At 35.1% G+C, this 17380-nt stretch overlaps 1 protein-coding gene and 1 long non-coding RNA gene across 3 annotated transcripts; both read left to right on the top strand.

The window, feature by feature from the left end:
* Nucleotides 1–2697: 2697 nt before the first annotated feature.
* LOC127520857 (SLAM family member 5-like) lies at nt 2698–8756 on the top strand. Of its 2 annotated transcripts, XM_051909519.1 has the most exons (6): nt 2698–2924; nt 3268–3561; nt 7258–7575; nt 7762–7850; nt 7947–8049; nt 8139–8756. In XM_051909519.1, the coding sequence occupies exons 1-6, from the start codon at nt 2867–2869 to the stop codon at nt 8153–8155; spliced, it is 879 nt and encodes a 292-aa protein (XP_051765479.1). In that variant the 5' UTR covers nt 2698–2866; the 3' UTR covers nt 8156–8756. The 2 variants fall into 2 exon arrangements, with proteins under 2 accessions (XP_051765479.1, XP_051765477.1); XM_051909517.1 differs by having other exon boundaries at nt 7762–8049.
* A 1795-nt stretch (nt 8757–10551) lies between these two features.
* On the top strand, nt 10552–14348 carry LOC127520863 (uncharacterized). The gene is made up of 3 exons (XR_007932219.1): nt 10552–10751; nt 12100–12405; nt 14219–14348. It is a non-coding gene; the product is annotated as an uncharacterized LOC127520863 (long non-coding RNA).
* The last annotated feature ends 3032 nt before the right edge of the window (nt 14349–17380 follow it).

Here is a 17380-nt window from a genome sequence, read left to right as displayed (position 1 = left end):
GGTAAATTAGTAACATTGAAGGAAAGAGAAACAACAAGAGAAAAAGAGAGAGACACGACAACTACAACTGATTTCCAGCCATTAAACATTATTACACTTATTATTAACCTTTTTGATTTTATTTCTGTAATACATCAACAAAAGTTCTTATTGAGAATTAACAGATGTTTCGTTTCAAGTCACCATGATGGTGAAAAGCGCTTTCTTTAGTTGAGCTCTTGACACTTTAGCCTAATGTTTGTTATGAGTTTTTCTTCAGTTGCTCCGGCTTTGTGTTTGTAAGGTAGTGATGGGCAAATGAAGTCTCATGAAGCACAAGACTTTTTTCTCATTGTTTCTGGAAAACATTCAAAGCTTTGAGAGTGTTTGAGCGCCGTCTGGTGTTTAGTTAAAAATAAAGCAGCCAAAACCCTGTCAAAGAAGTTTCGTCGGACAAAGCAGCCACCACAGTTTCGTATTACGTGCTCAAATAAAAGCCCAATAGTGTGCGAGTGTGTGTTGAATTTATCTCCGTGATAAATTAATTTACCCATTAAACTGTGGCATTTAATGCCAGTATGGATATCAATATGATGTAACAGAAGAATAATATATGAATGATTTGTATTCTTCATATTACTTGTATGACTGGGTATTTAAAAATGTAACTGAATAAGTCTGTATGAAAACCTACTCATAAAGTAAGATTTGGGGGTTCAAACATATTCCGATATGCAGAGTGAATCGCGCACGTGATTGGACAGAAAGTGAGGCTTCGTTTGTCATTGGTCACGTAATTTCTACGCTACCAAGACAAGCCTCGAAACGAGGCTTCATCTGGCACGCCCATTTATGCTCGGCACAAGCTCCGAAACCCTGTTTCAAATGTCACATCACTATTGTAAAGCACATTTGTTGTGGCAAGAGAAAATGTGATATGTTTTGATGATGATATTTTCATTCTGTAATGACCTGATTCACTGATGTCGTTCAGAGTCTAATCTCTGACCATATGCTTGATGTGTAATTTCAGTATTGGCGATTGTAGCCCTGTGATTTGACAGTTTGTGATCCAACAACAGGGGTGGGCAAACTCAGTCCTGGTGGACCGCTGTCCCTGCAGAGTTTAGCCTTGATTAGCTGGTTCAGGTGTGTTTGATTAGGATTGGAGCAAAACTCTGCAGAGACGGTGGCTCTCCAAGACAGAGTTTACCCAACCCTGTCCAACAACAATACGAACAATTTAAAAAATCTAAATTATAAAAGCTCTGCTGGATCTCAAGCTGTAACATCAGAGATTTACTGTAATGAAAAAAATAATAAAAAACATCTACTGTTAATAATACTAGATGTACCCAGTGAATCAGACCATTACACAATGACGTCAATCTTTTTGTCAACTTGTTTTCATTAAATTAGGACAGGTTTTGTATTTATTTTTGAAACTGACTGATTGTAGGCCTCATTGATCTGAGCTTGAATGGGGTCGAAAATCAGAGAAACAATTAGTGTTCAGGAGCGTGTTGATCATGTCCATGTTCACATATATACATATGGGCGAGCAAAAATAATGGCCTCGGTCCTCTGCATGTGTGGATACATGCATACTCCTGCATCCCTGCACATGCACACACGTTCATGTACACAAACAAACTATTTTGAGTATTACAGGCTTTCTTTTGCACAGAGATGAAATTTATCCTCAGATCAGTGAGGCTCAGATCAATGAGGCCTGCGATCAATCAGTTTAAAAAAAAACAAACAAAACCTGTCCTAATTTAAAGAAAACAAGTTGACAAAAAGATCCAATATTTGGTAATAAAATAGCGTAACAAGTGATTTATAAGTTATTTTTCTGCAGGCCGGTCATTTTTGACCGGGAACACCACAAGTGTGATTTTGTGCCAGGGTTAAACACAGAAGCTTCTGTGCATAATGTATTTTTGAAATTGTTCATATTGCTGTTGGATCTCAAAGCTGAACAATCACAGGGCTACAATCACCAACACTAAAGTTACACATCAAGCATATGGTCAGAGATTTAGACTCTGACATCAGTGAATCAGGTCATTACAGGATGATAATATCATTATCAAAACATATTGTGACCAGATCACATTTTCTCTGGCCATAATAAATGTGCTTTACAAACACAAAGTTGGAGCAGCCAGAGAACAAACAAATATTAAAAAGTAAAGGGTCAAGAGTCCAACTAAAGAAAACACTGATCTCTAGCATGGTGACATTCCATAAAATATGAATTAACATATTTTTTTTCTCTTTTTCCTTCAGTGATTATGCTTATTAACATCAGGTGTCAACACTAATTGTCAATCATCACTCAATCATCTAATTAACTTTAACACTGCTTCAGTGTTACTTTTAACACCCTGTAAAAGATGATTGGGACCATATAATAATGATTTTGAGCGTGACCTGGATGTACCAGTGAGAATCAGACAATCTCAGTGAGCTTTTACAATATTTTGCACAGTAAGATGATTTAAGCGTTTCCAGATGTTTCAGTGTGGATGAGCAACTTTTGGAAAATGCTTGAAAACACTAGCCAGTTTATTTCTCCTTGATTTACAGTGGTTTTGACTTTGTTCAACTTTGTTCATTGATTGTGTGTTTTGCCTTGCTTCAGACATGTTTACTGATCACCTGAACTTTGACTGTTTCTGGTTTTAAGTTTGAAAATGCAAGATCAGCAAAACCTCATTGATTTTCATGATGTTAAAGGAGACGGATGTGTGAGCGGAAACTAACTGAGGTTAGAGGAGGATTTACACTCAACCAGATAAATATCACAGTTTAGTCGTGTTTCAGATCAATCTGTGTTTTCAGACATTTTAAGAGTTACTATCGTGGGCTTTACAGTGAACTGATGAAGAAAATGTTTCTCAAATTACTTTTGATCTGTTTGTGTCTGTGTCGTCTGGTTGGTGAGTTTGAAAAGTGTTTTTATGACTTCAGTTGTTTCTGCATTCAATGTCATTCTCATATAGAAATAATTAAACTGTGATTTTACTTTTAGAACAAGTTTTAATTCAGGTCTAAACTCTTATTTGAGTAAAAGTCTCTCTTTTCTTCTTTTCTATTTTTTAGCTATTGGTTAATATAAAACTATCTATTCAGGATATTTAGTGTTTGTACTGCTGCAGAATATTATTCACTTAACATCTAAATAATTAAATGTATTTTAGTGAAGCTTCATCAAACCAACTTCAAGTTTTTTAAAGCTGTGATCTGTGACAAACTCTTCTTCATGTGTGTTTGATGATACAGCAATGGAGACAGTGTCAGTGACACAGGGAGATACAGTCACTCTGAACTCTGGTCTTACTGAAATGAAGGATGATGATGAAATTCAGTGGATGTTTGGAAACACTTTAATAGCTGAAATCAATAAACAGGTCAACAGCTTCACTGTACATGATGATGTTCTTGATGGGAGATTCAGAGACAGCCTGAAGCTGGACAAACAAACTGGATCTCTGACCATCACAGCTCAAAATACTGGAGTTTTACATCTATGGATCAACCAACTACTGAAGAAAACTTTCCATCTCTTTGTTCATGGTGAGTTAAATATTTGTTATACCCATCGCATTTTTTATCAGATACAATAGGATCAATTCAAAATAAAATACTATGGCACAATTTGTCGTTTGAAACCTTTCATATACATATCAGTATTTTTAAAGCTGTTGAGATAATTTGTCCAGCAGTTTGTACATTCTCAAATGTTATGGTGGCACAACTGCAAACATGGCTCTTTTATTATAAATTGACAAGGTAATAACAATACGCATGATAATGCAGCATAGAGGATGCTTGTGGCAGAGAGAAAAGGTTTGTAGATCTCTCTCAAATACTAATAAAAATTGTCAGGATTCTGAGAGCACAGTAAATTCCCCGGTGTTAAATCAACAACGCTCTTTGTTCATATGGGAATCACCAGTAGGGTGTTAAAAGTAACACCAAAGCAGTGTTAAGAGTTAATTAGGTACTTAAGTGATTAATTGAGTGATGATTGTTTGATTATTGAAGACACCTAATGATAAAGAGAAGAATCACTGAAGGAAAGAGAAACACAAGAACTACATCTGAATAAAAAATGTTGGTCACCATTATGGTGATCGGTGTTTCCTTTTGTTGGGCAGTTTGATTTGACTTTTTTTCAAGCCATTTTCAAACCATTTTTTTAAAGTATGGTTTGGTACACTTTCCATGTCAAGTGGTACAACCAATGTAAAGAAAATGCTATTTTATCCTAAACTTCTTTATTGTATTTTAAAATATGTATCAACAAGCTAGCCTATAAGCAAAAGCTATTATAGGCATCCAAGTAGAAGCCTGTTCAATGTAGAAATAGTTGCAAAAGTCAGGTGGTGCAACTGCAATGAATGTCCTTATATGAAAAAAAAAAAAAAAAAAACATTATTAAAGCTAAATAAATAATACATTTAAGCTAAGATTGTCTATTATTATTCTATTTTTCAAATTGTTTTAAAATTTTAGTTTTAAGTTAAATATGTTTTACACTTTCAATTATTTTAAAATAAATATTCTTACTTTCATTTTAGTCTAGGACTAACTTAAATGTTGTCTGTGAAACCAGGGGCATATCATACAATTCTGACTTTATAACTCACAATTGTGAGTTTATATCTTGCAATTCTGAAAAAATTCAGAATTGTGAGATAAAAACTTGCAATTGCCAAAAAAAAAAAAAAAAAAAAAAAAAAATCAGAATTGCGACTTTATATCTTGCAATTCTGACTTTATATGTGGTCTTTGTAACAGTGTTTGTCAAAACACATCATTTGTTGCAAAGAATACCAGAAACAAAAATTATCAGGTGATATAGTTGTCATTATCATAAAGTATAACAAGTCACTAACCTCATTGCTGACCAAAACTGGATCTTGAGAGATTTATTGTCTTCTTTTATCTTTAGTTGATTTCAGGCTGTGTGGCTTTAAGTCAGTTGTAGTTGTGTTTCATTTTCTGAGAGTGCAAGCATGATGTTGAACCAACATCACATTGTAACATTGATTCAATGCCATTACCATAGATTTTTTGTTGAAATTTCAAAATTTTTCCAACATTAATTGCTTGTGTAAAAGTAGGGTGACCACCCGTCCCGCATTTTGCGGGACAGTCCCGAAATTGGTAGCTTTGTCCCGCGTCCCGCAAAACTTAAATAGTGTCCCGCATTTCATTTATGTCTGTACTTTTTTCCATCCCTGAAATTACAATACAACAATAAGAAATATAATAAAAACTATGACTGGCATTTAAAAATCTATTTGTGCAGCCGTCATATTTTGGCTGTGAAAATAACCAACCAACACAATCATAGAGAGAGGTTTTCCCACTGATGACAACTGAGTGGACAGAGCAAAGGGATAAGAGCAGGCCTCATCAAAGTCGGTAAACACAACTACACCAGCAAGGATTTCATCTCACATACTAGATAAGAACCTCAAGAGCTGATCAAAGCTGCCCAAATCGATGATTTAAAGCATGTAATCATCCATCCTGATGTTAAATATTTCCAACGAACGGCGGCGACCCAGCTAACAGATTTTTGTTATAAGAACGTTCTCTAAATATTCAGTGTTGGTTCTGGGAACATTAAAAATGTCTAGTTTTCTTGACGTTACAGGAACGTTTTTATAAGGTATAATGTTCCTCAAACGTTCTTTCAACTTAATTTTGATTTAAAATTCAACATTGTAGGAACGTTGATTTGTAACATTCCAAGAACATAAAAAATGTCCAGTTTCCTTAATGTTAGTAGAATGTTATTTAAAGGTTAGTATGATGTTCCTGAAACATTCTTTCAATCATTCAAACACCTGCTGTGAACAAACACTGAAAGAAAGAGAAATAAGAACACAAACTACAACTTTCTTCAGCCACAGCCTTAGATGAACTGAAGATAAAAGACATTAAATCTCTGAAGATCTGATTAAACAACTCCACAAACAGCATTACCAGCTTCACTTATTACTAACCAGACTGACTTTATTTCTGACACATGTCTACAGAAGATCTTATTAAAAATTAACAGAAGTTTAGATGCTTCGTTTGAGGTCACCATCATGGAGATCAGTGCTTGCTTTAGTTGAGCTTTAGACCCCTGACTATTATAGAGTTGCTTCTTTTTTTAGCAATCGCAGCTGTTTTCAGAAAACATTTCTGCATTGATAAGGCAGATAAACATGTCTGCTTTTAATTTGCTGTTTTTCTGTAATTGTTAATTTTAGAAATTGAAATGCTGTATCAAACACAACAATGGTGACATGCTTCATGCCAGCATACAAAACACATTCATGGCTCCCAGCATGCATTGCGGGATGAATCAATTCTGCAGCTGAACATTTTTTTATTGTCACCATTGTTGAGGTTTGTATGATGAGTGCTGATGTCTAAGTGTGTCATTTTTAATTTCTTAATAGTTTTGGACAATCCAACATAAATCAGTTCAGTGTTAAAAATGATTTCTATCACATTTGAGTTTTTTTTTTTTTCACATAACACTTCAATACCAAAAGTAAAGGAAACTACAGAAAAAGCAGTTGTTTATCTGTTACAACAGGCATATTGATCGGTTTTATCAATGCAGAAATGTTTTCTGAAAACACCTGCGATTGCTGATAAAGAAGCAAGGGGTCTAAAGCGCAACTAAAGCAAACACTGATCCCCATCATGATGACCTCAAACGAAACATCTAAACCTCTGTTAATTCTCAATAAGATCTTCTGTAGACGTGTGACAGAAATAAAGTCAGTCTGGTTAGTAATACGTGAAGCTGGTAATGCTGTTTGTGGAGTTGTTTAATCAGATCTTCAGAGATTTAATGTCTTTTATCTTCAGTTCATCTAAGGCTGTGGCTGAAGAAAGTTGTAGCTTGTGTTCTTATTTCTCTTTCTTTCAGTGTTTGTTCACAGCAGGTGTTTGAATGATTGAAAGAATGTTTCAGGAACATCATACTAACCTTTAAATAACATTCTACTAACATTAAGGAAACTGGACATTTTTATGTTCTTGGAATGTTACAAATCAACGTTCCTACAATGTTGAATTTTTAATCAAAATTAAGTTGAAAGAATGTTTTGTGTCTGTTATGTTGTTTCATATTATTCATTTCTAATTTAAAAGTCAAACTATTTACCTTTGTAAACAATCATAAAGTGTTTTAGAAGTCTTAATCTGTGACTAACACTGTTTCTATTTGTTCTCTGTATGTTGTTGCTGATGATGCAGCGAAGGCAGTGTTTTTATCAGTGACGGAGGGAGATTCATTTACTCTGAACCCTGGTCTTACTGAAATTTTTGATGGTGATGAGATTCAGTGGAAGTTTGGAATTGAAGAAACTTTAATAGCTGAAGTCAATAAAAGGGCCAACAGCTTCACTGTATATGATGATGTTCTTGATGGGAGATTCAGAGACAGACTGAAGCTGGACAAACAAACTGGATCTCTGACCATCACAAACACCACAATGAAACATGATGGACTTTATGAAGTAAAGAGAACTGGAGCAAGATTTTTATTTAAATTAATCAGTTTTTCTGTCTATGGTGAGTAGATATCATTTGTCCTTTTCTCAAATATTCTTATTTCATTGTCTATTTACATATTGCATTATTGAATCATTTTATAGTTTTAGATGTCAGACTGTATAAACACTCACTCCACTTTGAACTGAAAATAAGATTACTGATTAGATTTCTTCATATTTCTCGTTATTCTCTCATGTTTTTCAGCTCGTCTGCCTGTTCCTGTCATCAGCAGTAACTCTTCACAATGTTCTTCATCATCATCATCATGTTCATTGGTGTGTTCAGCTGTGAATGTGAGTGATGTGACTCTCTCCTGGTACAAAGGAAACAGTTTATTGTCCAGCATCAGTGTGTCTGATCTCAGCTTCAGTCTCTCTCTACCTCTGGAGGTGGAATATCAGGATAAAAACACCTACAGCTGTGTGCTGAACAATCCCATCAGCAACCAGACTCAACATCTGGACATCACTCAACTCTGTCACACATGTTCAGGTACGGCAGTGCTGATATTAGTTGATGTCAGCGCTGATATTAGTGTTTATTGACTGATCTGAGCTCAGTTTGATGTTTTTATTCCTCAGACTCTGTGAAGCTGTAATCTCTGCTCTGGTGGGCGTGGCTACTGTCATTCTTCTGGTTTATGACTTCAGATCCAGAAGAGCTGAACGAGATCAAGCACATACTCACACATCAGAAACCTAAATGATGATATAATTTCTCATAACTATTTCAATCCTTTTTTAATCTTCATTTATTTGTAATTGCTTTATATATTCATCTGCTGGTATAGATGTTCATTTATCAGCGGATCATTTCAACTCTAGAAGATCATTTGAGAAAAATGCAACACTTTGTAACAGTGTTTGTCAGGATTAATACTGATGACTGCTGCTTCCCTTTCTTTTATTTTCTTTTCTTTTTTCTTTTTTTTTTGTAACAGCTAATCTTCATGTTTGATTGGGGCTTTAAAAAGTACACTTTAAGCATCTTGTCTGGAGCTCCTCTGAGGCTTAACATTAATGTATGAAAAAATAAGTGTTATCTCTTTGCGTTTTTCAGTGTCTTTTTTTCCATTAAATTGGTTCATTTGAAAGGCTTTTATTGTTTTTATTTCCCTTATAAAAGACACTGATCTCACAAACTGATATCCATATGCCATGTATCTGCCTGTAATTATCAATAAAGTTTCCTCACTCTGAGTTTCAAGAGTCTCACCATGTTTTAATACAACACTCTGTCATGAAACTCTAGATGGCGCAAGCTGATAGGCCCTTAACGCAACCTGCTTTCAGTCAGATCATTCTCTTATAGGGCACAGCTGATTGGTTCCTGCTATGTCAGCCAGTGAGCTCAACCTTCAAACACTTGGTTACCATTTGCCTTAGCAATGCAACGCGCTTTCAGAAACCCTCCACCTTCCCCAGCTCCACCTGTATAGATCTGCTATGGGTAATTCATGTATGCTATATTGTACAGCAGCAGCATGTCTGTGAATGTATTGGCAGTAGCAAGTCCCGTACTTGCAGCAGCAGCATAGCAGATCTATTCCACCAAAACCAAATACTTATTGTCATACCCATTACCATGCCAAACACTTAAAGAGTTGTCGTATTCTCCGGGGATGAATTTGCCCTTTGAACTTTTCATATTTGGAATTGTCCTATGACCTTTGGGGAACAATATGACCTATGACCATTTTTTTTCTGTGTGACTCTGACTTAATTCTTTCTGAGAAGGACAAATAAACCCTTTTTAATCCTATATATTCTATAGATAACTACGTGATAAATGTGATTTTCCTTTTATAGGGTTTGGCCTATGTATTAATTCTCTCTTTTGCACTTCTTTGTATTAATGTTTCAGAGTTGCATACTACTGTATGGTCAACTAAAATCACAGGGGTTACATGTTTGGTATCGATGGACACCAACTTTCGTTTTCCATTTGGTAATTTATGTTACATGTTGCTAACTCTGTCACACATTAGTATTATAAGAATAGAGGTTTCTTCTCTCAAGCATCCAATCCAATGTCTATCCTGCTATAAAACAAAGGACCGTAAACTTTCCATTCGGTTCCATTAAAACTTGTGCACAATTTTTTTCTGACTCCCTGTTTGCTCAGAAGTGTCCCTTAAATGATCAGTCTTTTTATCAGCTCTAAGTGCTGTAAATGCTAAGAAAGAATCATTTTTCTGCCATGAAAAAATACCCTTCTCTTAGAATTAATTAATAATCAATACTGAGTGTTCACAGAATGAACTGATTTATTGATTGTAATTTTAATGTAGCTACATCAAGTTAGTCTGATTAACTGAGTCAAATATTCACAACATACATTTTTCAAAAGTCTTTTGAACAAATATTCAGTATGGGTTTTATGACCTTATTTCAGTGACTAAATATTTTTTTCACAAACCACGCTTAAACATCATTTTCTCAAATCTACAAACTTTTACATGCATGTTGCTCACATATTAATGTAGCAGAGATGTGCTGAATACAGTGTAATCAGACTTTAATGTTAAAATTAACAGAAATAAGCACAAGTTTCAGGGACATCTCGAGGGCCAAGAAAACACCTCAGACCCCAGAGGGTTAAGGGTGCATGTTGAAGACATGTAAAGTCTATTTGGTCACACACGAATTAGATGAGTTCAAAATATTTAGAAGTCGGATGTGAATAGTTGCCTCAATTTTTTTGAGTAAAACCAAGGTAATATTTTTTTTACAGTGCTCAGTAAGAGACAATAATTGTGTTCCCTTGTGCTCTAAGAAGAAGATCTTCAGACTGTCTCATAGTTTTCTTTAACTTCGTAAAAGCCAAGGAAAAAGTTGAACCTATATAAACACTATTTCAACTGCATGCTAGTAATGCAGACACTACTGACACACATTCACAAACGGAAAACAACTATACACTTCCAGTAATACTACGTGTTCAAACCTGTTTGTCCACCCAACAGATCAAACCACATTTTTGTACAGAAGTACATGCAAAATATAGATGAGTATCTCACACTACAGTCGAGGCTTCAGCATATGTTCACTTTAACTAGTGAAAGAACTCTGTGAATCTCCAGTGAAGCACAATCAATAATTCAGAATCTGCATTTTTTTTTTTTTTAGGGGAAAAGGTGGTGAAAATGAAACTCTTTCATTTTCTAGCAGTGATCTTGTTTTTACTTGACCACGGTAAGACTATTTATTATCTCTTTTTTGATTCATTTCGAAGTCATTATTACCGTCTTAAGTCGTTGATAAATGAAATGTGTTTGTAAACAATTTTAACATTCATTGTTATGGTTTTATATGCGTTTCTGTGAGTGCTGGGACACAACTGAGAGCTGCCCTTACCAGAAAAAAATTGTAAACTTAAGTAGCCTAAATTGTACCAATGGTCTAAGAATTAGGCTATATGCTTTTGAGAAACACAGTCCTGCGGTTTAAGTAGCGAAATCTAAATGTAGCATTATACCGTGAGTAACTACATGTTAATATTTGATATCAGAGCATAAACTGATCAACAGACCTTGAATACACCATCACTTCATGCAGTAGAGAAGTATTATATTACAGACTTCAGGTGATTTTCAAGTTGAAATTATGCATAACGGATAACAGTGATTGCATTTTTCTTTAGGTATGGGGGTGGCATACACTGTAAATAATTGCCAGGAATTTACAGGATTAAAGAGTATTATTTTACAATAAATTGATGTAGTCAGAAATTTACAATGAAATTAATGCATAGACTTGGTTGGTGTTGTGTCATAGCTGGGGGCGTGGCTTTTGCATGGAGGAAAACAATCCTTTCCCCCTGACTGGAAAAGTATGGTGTTAAACCAGTATAACATATCCAGGATCACTTCTGCCCCTCGATAGAGCCAGATACATTGAAAAACTGAGCCGTGTTGGGTCAGATTGTCTGTACAGTATCTGCGACTGGACAAACGACCCAACGGAATGGCCAGAAGTGTCGTTTCCCGAAATTTTTTTTTTTACCTAATTGAGTCTCCAGGTAAGAGACAGCTAATATTAGATTATTCTATCTGACCATAATGTCAGTATCCCAGGGTAATCCAACAGTCTATATTGTTATTTCATGTTCATTAAAGCTATGATATAAAATACTAGTATGTCTTATAAATATAGTAGTCAACATTTGAAGTGGATCAAAACCTTTCATCAAAGTTGTCCTAAAACCTTCTTCTTAGGACAGCTTAGTTCTTGAACAACTTTGATTAACTTTTTTGATCCACTTCAAATGTTGACAACTGTACATTCCATGCATAATTTCGACTGTAGCGATGTTACTCAGTGCACGTTGTAACGTTGTATTATTTGAGTCTTGTGAAAAAAAGAGCGTAATTATCTAATTTAATTTCTTAATGTAATGTAATGTGACCATATGATTAATCATCCGAATGAAGCATTTCACAAGCTATGAGAGAGAGGTTCGTTTGGGACAAAACAATTCACAAGACATTCACTTCTTAGATGCCATTTTGTTTTCAGCAACAGCTGTTGGTTTGTGTTTCAGGTGTTCCTGCTCAATTGCTGGGAGAAGATGTGACTTTATATACTGATCTGACAGAACCACGTGATATGATTACATGGTATTTTAATGGCATTCTCATCGCTCAGATCAACGGATATCTCAGCTATACCTGTCCAGATGTTCAGTGTGATAATAGTACAGAGACATTCAGAGACAGATTGAAGCTGGATCAACAGACTGGATCTCTGACCATCACAAACAGCAGAATCACCGACTCTGGAGAATATAGTGTAGAGATCATCAACGACGACATCTTCACTGAAAGGCTCTTCACTGTTACCGTCACTGGTAAGTTTACTTCAGTACATTCAAAACATTTTCCTTTGCAGGATTAGAATGCAGTTCAATGAATTTGTTTTCACTGTGGCAAATTCAGTCTTAACACAATATTAACAAAGACTAAGTTCTTATCACAAACAGCAATATTAGTCATGGCTGTGTCCAAAATCGGTCCCATTACCTTATTCACTTGAAGGAGTGAAAACGAGTGAGTGAAATCAGAAGAGTGTGCCAGAAGGCCTGCCGCTTTGTGCTTGCTGTTGTAGTGATTTATGATCTTAAATATCAATATTAATATTTACAATGGGGAAATCCCACATAGCAATGCTTTTCTGGCCCAGCTCCTGTCCACACAGCCCCTTTTCCCTCGTCCCACATATTGCAAAGTATGACGGTCCTGGAGTGGCACAGATCTGGATTACAGACAAGGGCCGGACATGGGCCACAACCGTCCAGAGTCTCAGCCAATAACTAACCCATAACTGGCCCATAACTAGTAAAAACATGGTAAAAATAGTCAACGTGACTACTGTGGTTCAACATTAATGTATAAAGCTTTTTGTATGCGAAAACAAAACAAAAATAATGACTTTATTCAACAAATTTGTCTCTTCCCTGTCATTCTCATACACTATTTAGGTTGCAGCGCTTCCAGGTTCTACGTCAGAATGCCCGGCGTTTCTTCTTTTGAGTCTGTTCACTCATTCTCTTAAAACTCAAAAATTTTCATGATATGATGCTAATATCTCATTAATATTGAAAGAGGGTAGAGGACTGAGCCCTCATCTGATCGTCCTATTGCATTACTGAACTCTGACATTCAATTTTTAATGAAATGATTAGCTAATAAATTAAATAAACAAAATTTCATCCATTATGCATACAGATCAAACTGGTTTTATAGATGGTTGTTTTTTTAAGTGTTAGAAGTTGAACATACAGTATTATATAATGCACTACTGTGGCTCTGAGTTTCGCCAACTAATTCAGTAAATGCTAATTGGCGACACAATGCTTTGATAATATTGACATGTCATTAGCTTAAAGTGTTAGTTCACCTAAAATTTCTGTCATTAATTACCCTCATGTCGTTCCACACCTGTAAGACCTTCATTCATCTTCAGAACACAAATTAAGATCTTTTTGATAAAATCTGATGGCTCAGTGAGGCCTCCATAGACAGCAAGACAATTAACATTTTCAGATGTCGAAAAAGGTACATGTTTAAAACAGTTCATGTGAGTACAGTGGTTAATGAAGCGACCAGAATACTTTTTGTACGGCAAAAAAAAACAAAATAACGACTTTATTCAACAATATTTAGCTTTATGAATCTTTACAAATCTGAGCATGTATCAAACGCCCCCCAGTGGTGAACCATTGAAATTTTGGAACACTTGACTTACTGAAATCACGTGACATTGGCAGTTTCATAAGCACTCCAAATCACTGATTCGAAACAAAAGCTTCAAAGCTTCATGAAGCAGTGTTTTGAAATCACCCATCTCTAGATATTGTTGAAAAAGTCATGTTTTTTTTTTATGGTGCATGAAAAGTATTCTATTAGCATGTACTCACACTTTCAGGTGTCAGGGCAAAGCATGCAACGAAATATAAATCTTAGCCCAGTTTCAGTTAAATTTTTCATTGAAATTAAAAGAAACAGACAATGTAACAATTCAAAATGTGTCAGTTTTATGATGTTGAAAGAAAAGAAAATTCTAAATAAAAAATTAATTTGATTGAACTATTTTGTTTAATTAAGTTAAGTTTTAATTATCAGTTGATCTCTTCTAATAATGGCTTTCTGTCATTCTGTCAGGTACTGAAAGAGAATCAGATGCTGGAACTGTTGCTATCGTTGTTGTTTTAGTGATTGTAAAAGTATGTTTAATTGGAGCTCTGTGGTACCGCAGGTGCAGTCGACTTGCACAAGGAATTCAGAATGGCAAGTATTGCACACAGACGATTTAACAAACAATATGTACTAAAAGATGTTAAATAAAGATGTGGAGTTATGTATTTTTATTCTAATTAGCTAATGTGTGTCTAATTGAGTTTTTTGGTGTTCAAACAGAAATCTTGATACATCGCAATCAGGTAAGATACTATGAGCACTGAATGTGTCTGTCTGCAACCACACAGATTTACATCTGTAAGATCAATTTTACACTGCAAAGATAGCACACATGCAAAGCCAAAAATGAAATAACATAAAAAAAGAGCTATACTGTCATTTTAGATGCAAAGATGAGTGTGGATTTGCAACTGCAAAAAGACACTGATGCGATTTTATTTTTGTGCGCCATTTTATAAAACAATGAAATTTGACATTGCATTAAAACATGTTTTTTCATTAGACTGACGATTCATATTTTTGTTTTTGTGTAACTCTCAAACATTTTCTTTCAGACTGATGTAGAAGTCTGGCCCCTTCATCAGAACGACGCTTTATTGATTACTTCTGCTTATCCGACGTCCTTTAATCACTAGATTTTTATTGAAAACATCTGTGATATTTAGAGGGATGAACAGTAAAAGTCTTATATGCTTATATCGTCTCATATACTGCTTATATACTCTGCTTGACCAGGCATAATTGATGTTAAAATGCATTTTGCAGATACTTAAGTATTTTTACTACATAGCAAGAGTGTTTTGCACCAACTGTTTCATTCAGACAACCAGAACTAGATATGGATTTCACTTTTTTTTTTCTACAGATTTTCAGATCAATGTTGAAATATTGTAAATGATCAGTCTATATAATCAGTTGTTTCCCGTGGGTTTACAAAAAATGTCCAAAAATGTTGCAATCAGAATTGCAACATTTTTGGATGTTTTTTTGTAAACCCACTGTTTTCTGGGAAAAGGAGGGGAACTTTGTATGTTCATTTGATACAGTAAATGCTATTAAAACAGGTTGGATTCTCTCATTAAGGTTCAGATGTGAGTTTGTTTGCCAGTAAATTATTTTTGAGTTTGTACAGGCTTGCAGCGATAGTCAGTATTACCGGTGTTCAGCCGCAACTTGGGTTGCATTGCCCCCCTCCGCCGTTTTGATTTTTTATAGTAATAAAAATCATTTAGTTCAGTTAGAAAACAGACAGTACAATTAAAAACTGAACATGTCTGTTTCAGCACAGATCAGCAGCAGGAGTCAGATTTCACCTCACTTCGCCTCACTCCTGACTGACAAGACGATGGCGGAAGATTTGGTTTCAAAGTGGAATGTAAAAGCATCTATAAGCGAGTTTGTCGTACTGTTTTATTATTGTGTTTTCCATTAAGAATAATAATGAACCCACCATTCAAGCAATTGCCGCTAATTAGAAAGCAAAAGTAAAATGCGCACAGGCATTCATAATGGTGCATGTCCACTGGCACGGAGCGAGTGTTTTCAGTTCATTAATTGAAAACACTTGCTCTGCTCTGCACCAGTGGACACACACCATAAATGATTTAAAAGCTAGGTTCTAAAGAAGCAAAACTTCTAATTATTATGATCCAACATTTGCCTTGCAATTCAGGATGAAAAGACAAACATTTCAGGTGAAGGATAATCCACTTCTTGCCTCCGTGACTGTGTTATAATCTATACGACCTTATTATTTTTATTGTGAGTATTAGGCTTATCATTATTGATGATCACTATTGTTGTGCTATGATATTGTAATATTTACCATTATATAATCAGAGGAGAATAGAAAAGTTTATGAAAGTATCATCACTCCACAATACAATAGAAATATATATAAATATGTGTAGTATTTTTATGTTACATTAATCAGTGTCTAGCACACCATCCTAAGGAAATGATATGGACCAGAAGACATTGCAATTACTAAATGATATTTAGACAGACTTAAAGAAGTTCCAGATCTATACTTGAGCTCTTATTATTTAAGTTATTTTGCCTTTAATGTAAATAAACATTGTGCGAGCTGTCTCTTTAATACCGAGTGGTTTATAAACATGTTGCTGCTGATTGTGCTGACATTTTTGACACACCCACCAAACAAGAGAAAACGTATCTCAAACCCATTGAACACCCTTTACAGGAAACATGTCGTCATTTTTATAAAAAAATTTCGCTATTTTTATATTTTAATCTGGACTGCAACACGCCCTAGATATTGAGTGAAAATGTTTTTATTCTTTATTATTCTTCAGTAACACTTTGCAATAAGGCTCCATTACTTAATTCATTAGTTAACATAAACTGACAATGGAAATTACTTCTAAATCATAATACATTATTAAAATCAAAAGTTGTAACTGTATTATTTAAAGGCACAATATGCAGGATTTTTGGGTTAAAATATCCAAAAACCACTAGAACAGTGTTATATATTATTTTGTTGACTTGTGTACTTACATTGTCCCAAATGTTTCCAAGAATGTTTAAATTCAGAGAAATAAACAATTTTGACCAGGACACGATTGTGTCCGTACGTCACCTATCAGAGACATCATACCCGCGTTACCCTCAGTTTTTCGGTTTTATTTTGTAGAAACCATAGAAACACCAAAGATGCTTTAATATATAATGTGTTTTATTAGAAAGTTGAAGAACTGTTTGGAGATATTCATGCCGCGTCTGCGGCATAATAAAAGCTGTGTGTCGCGCTCGTCTCTCATTAGCAATCGCTCCAGCGGCCTCGTTCAGCTCCCACAGCACTCGCCCTACTCTGCTTCATACTAGGGCCAGATTTACTGCGCAAACCCTCTTTTGGCGTTAAAAATCTGCTGTCAGGATTTTCTAAAGACACGCAGTTAGAGATTAGCGATGAAAAGGCATGGACACAGTTATCTTTGCGGCTGAACGTATTGCATTTGTAGGTCTCCCTTTCAGACGCTAAATTTATGGGAGGACAGTATTTGAATGAATCACGCAACACGATTTACTAAGATTTGTGCTTGTCAATTTACTGGTATTTACCCCATTACTTAACACCCAAAAAGCATCTTAAAACAGACGGTA

Source organism: Ctenopharyngodon idella, chromosome 10 (genome assembly GCF_019924925.1).
Source record: "Ctenopharyngodon idella isolate HZGC_01 chromosome 10, HZGC01, whole genome shotgun sequence".
NCBI lineage: Eukaryota > Metazoa > Chordata > Actinopteri > Cypriniformes > Xenocyprididae > Ctenopharyngodon > Ctenopharyngodon idella.
The sequence above is the reverse complement of the archived record's forward strand: the minus strand, read 5'-3'. Positions and strand labels throughout refer to the sequence as shown.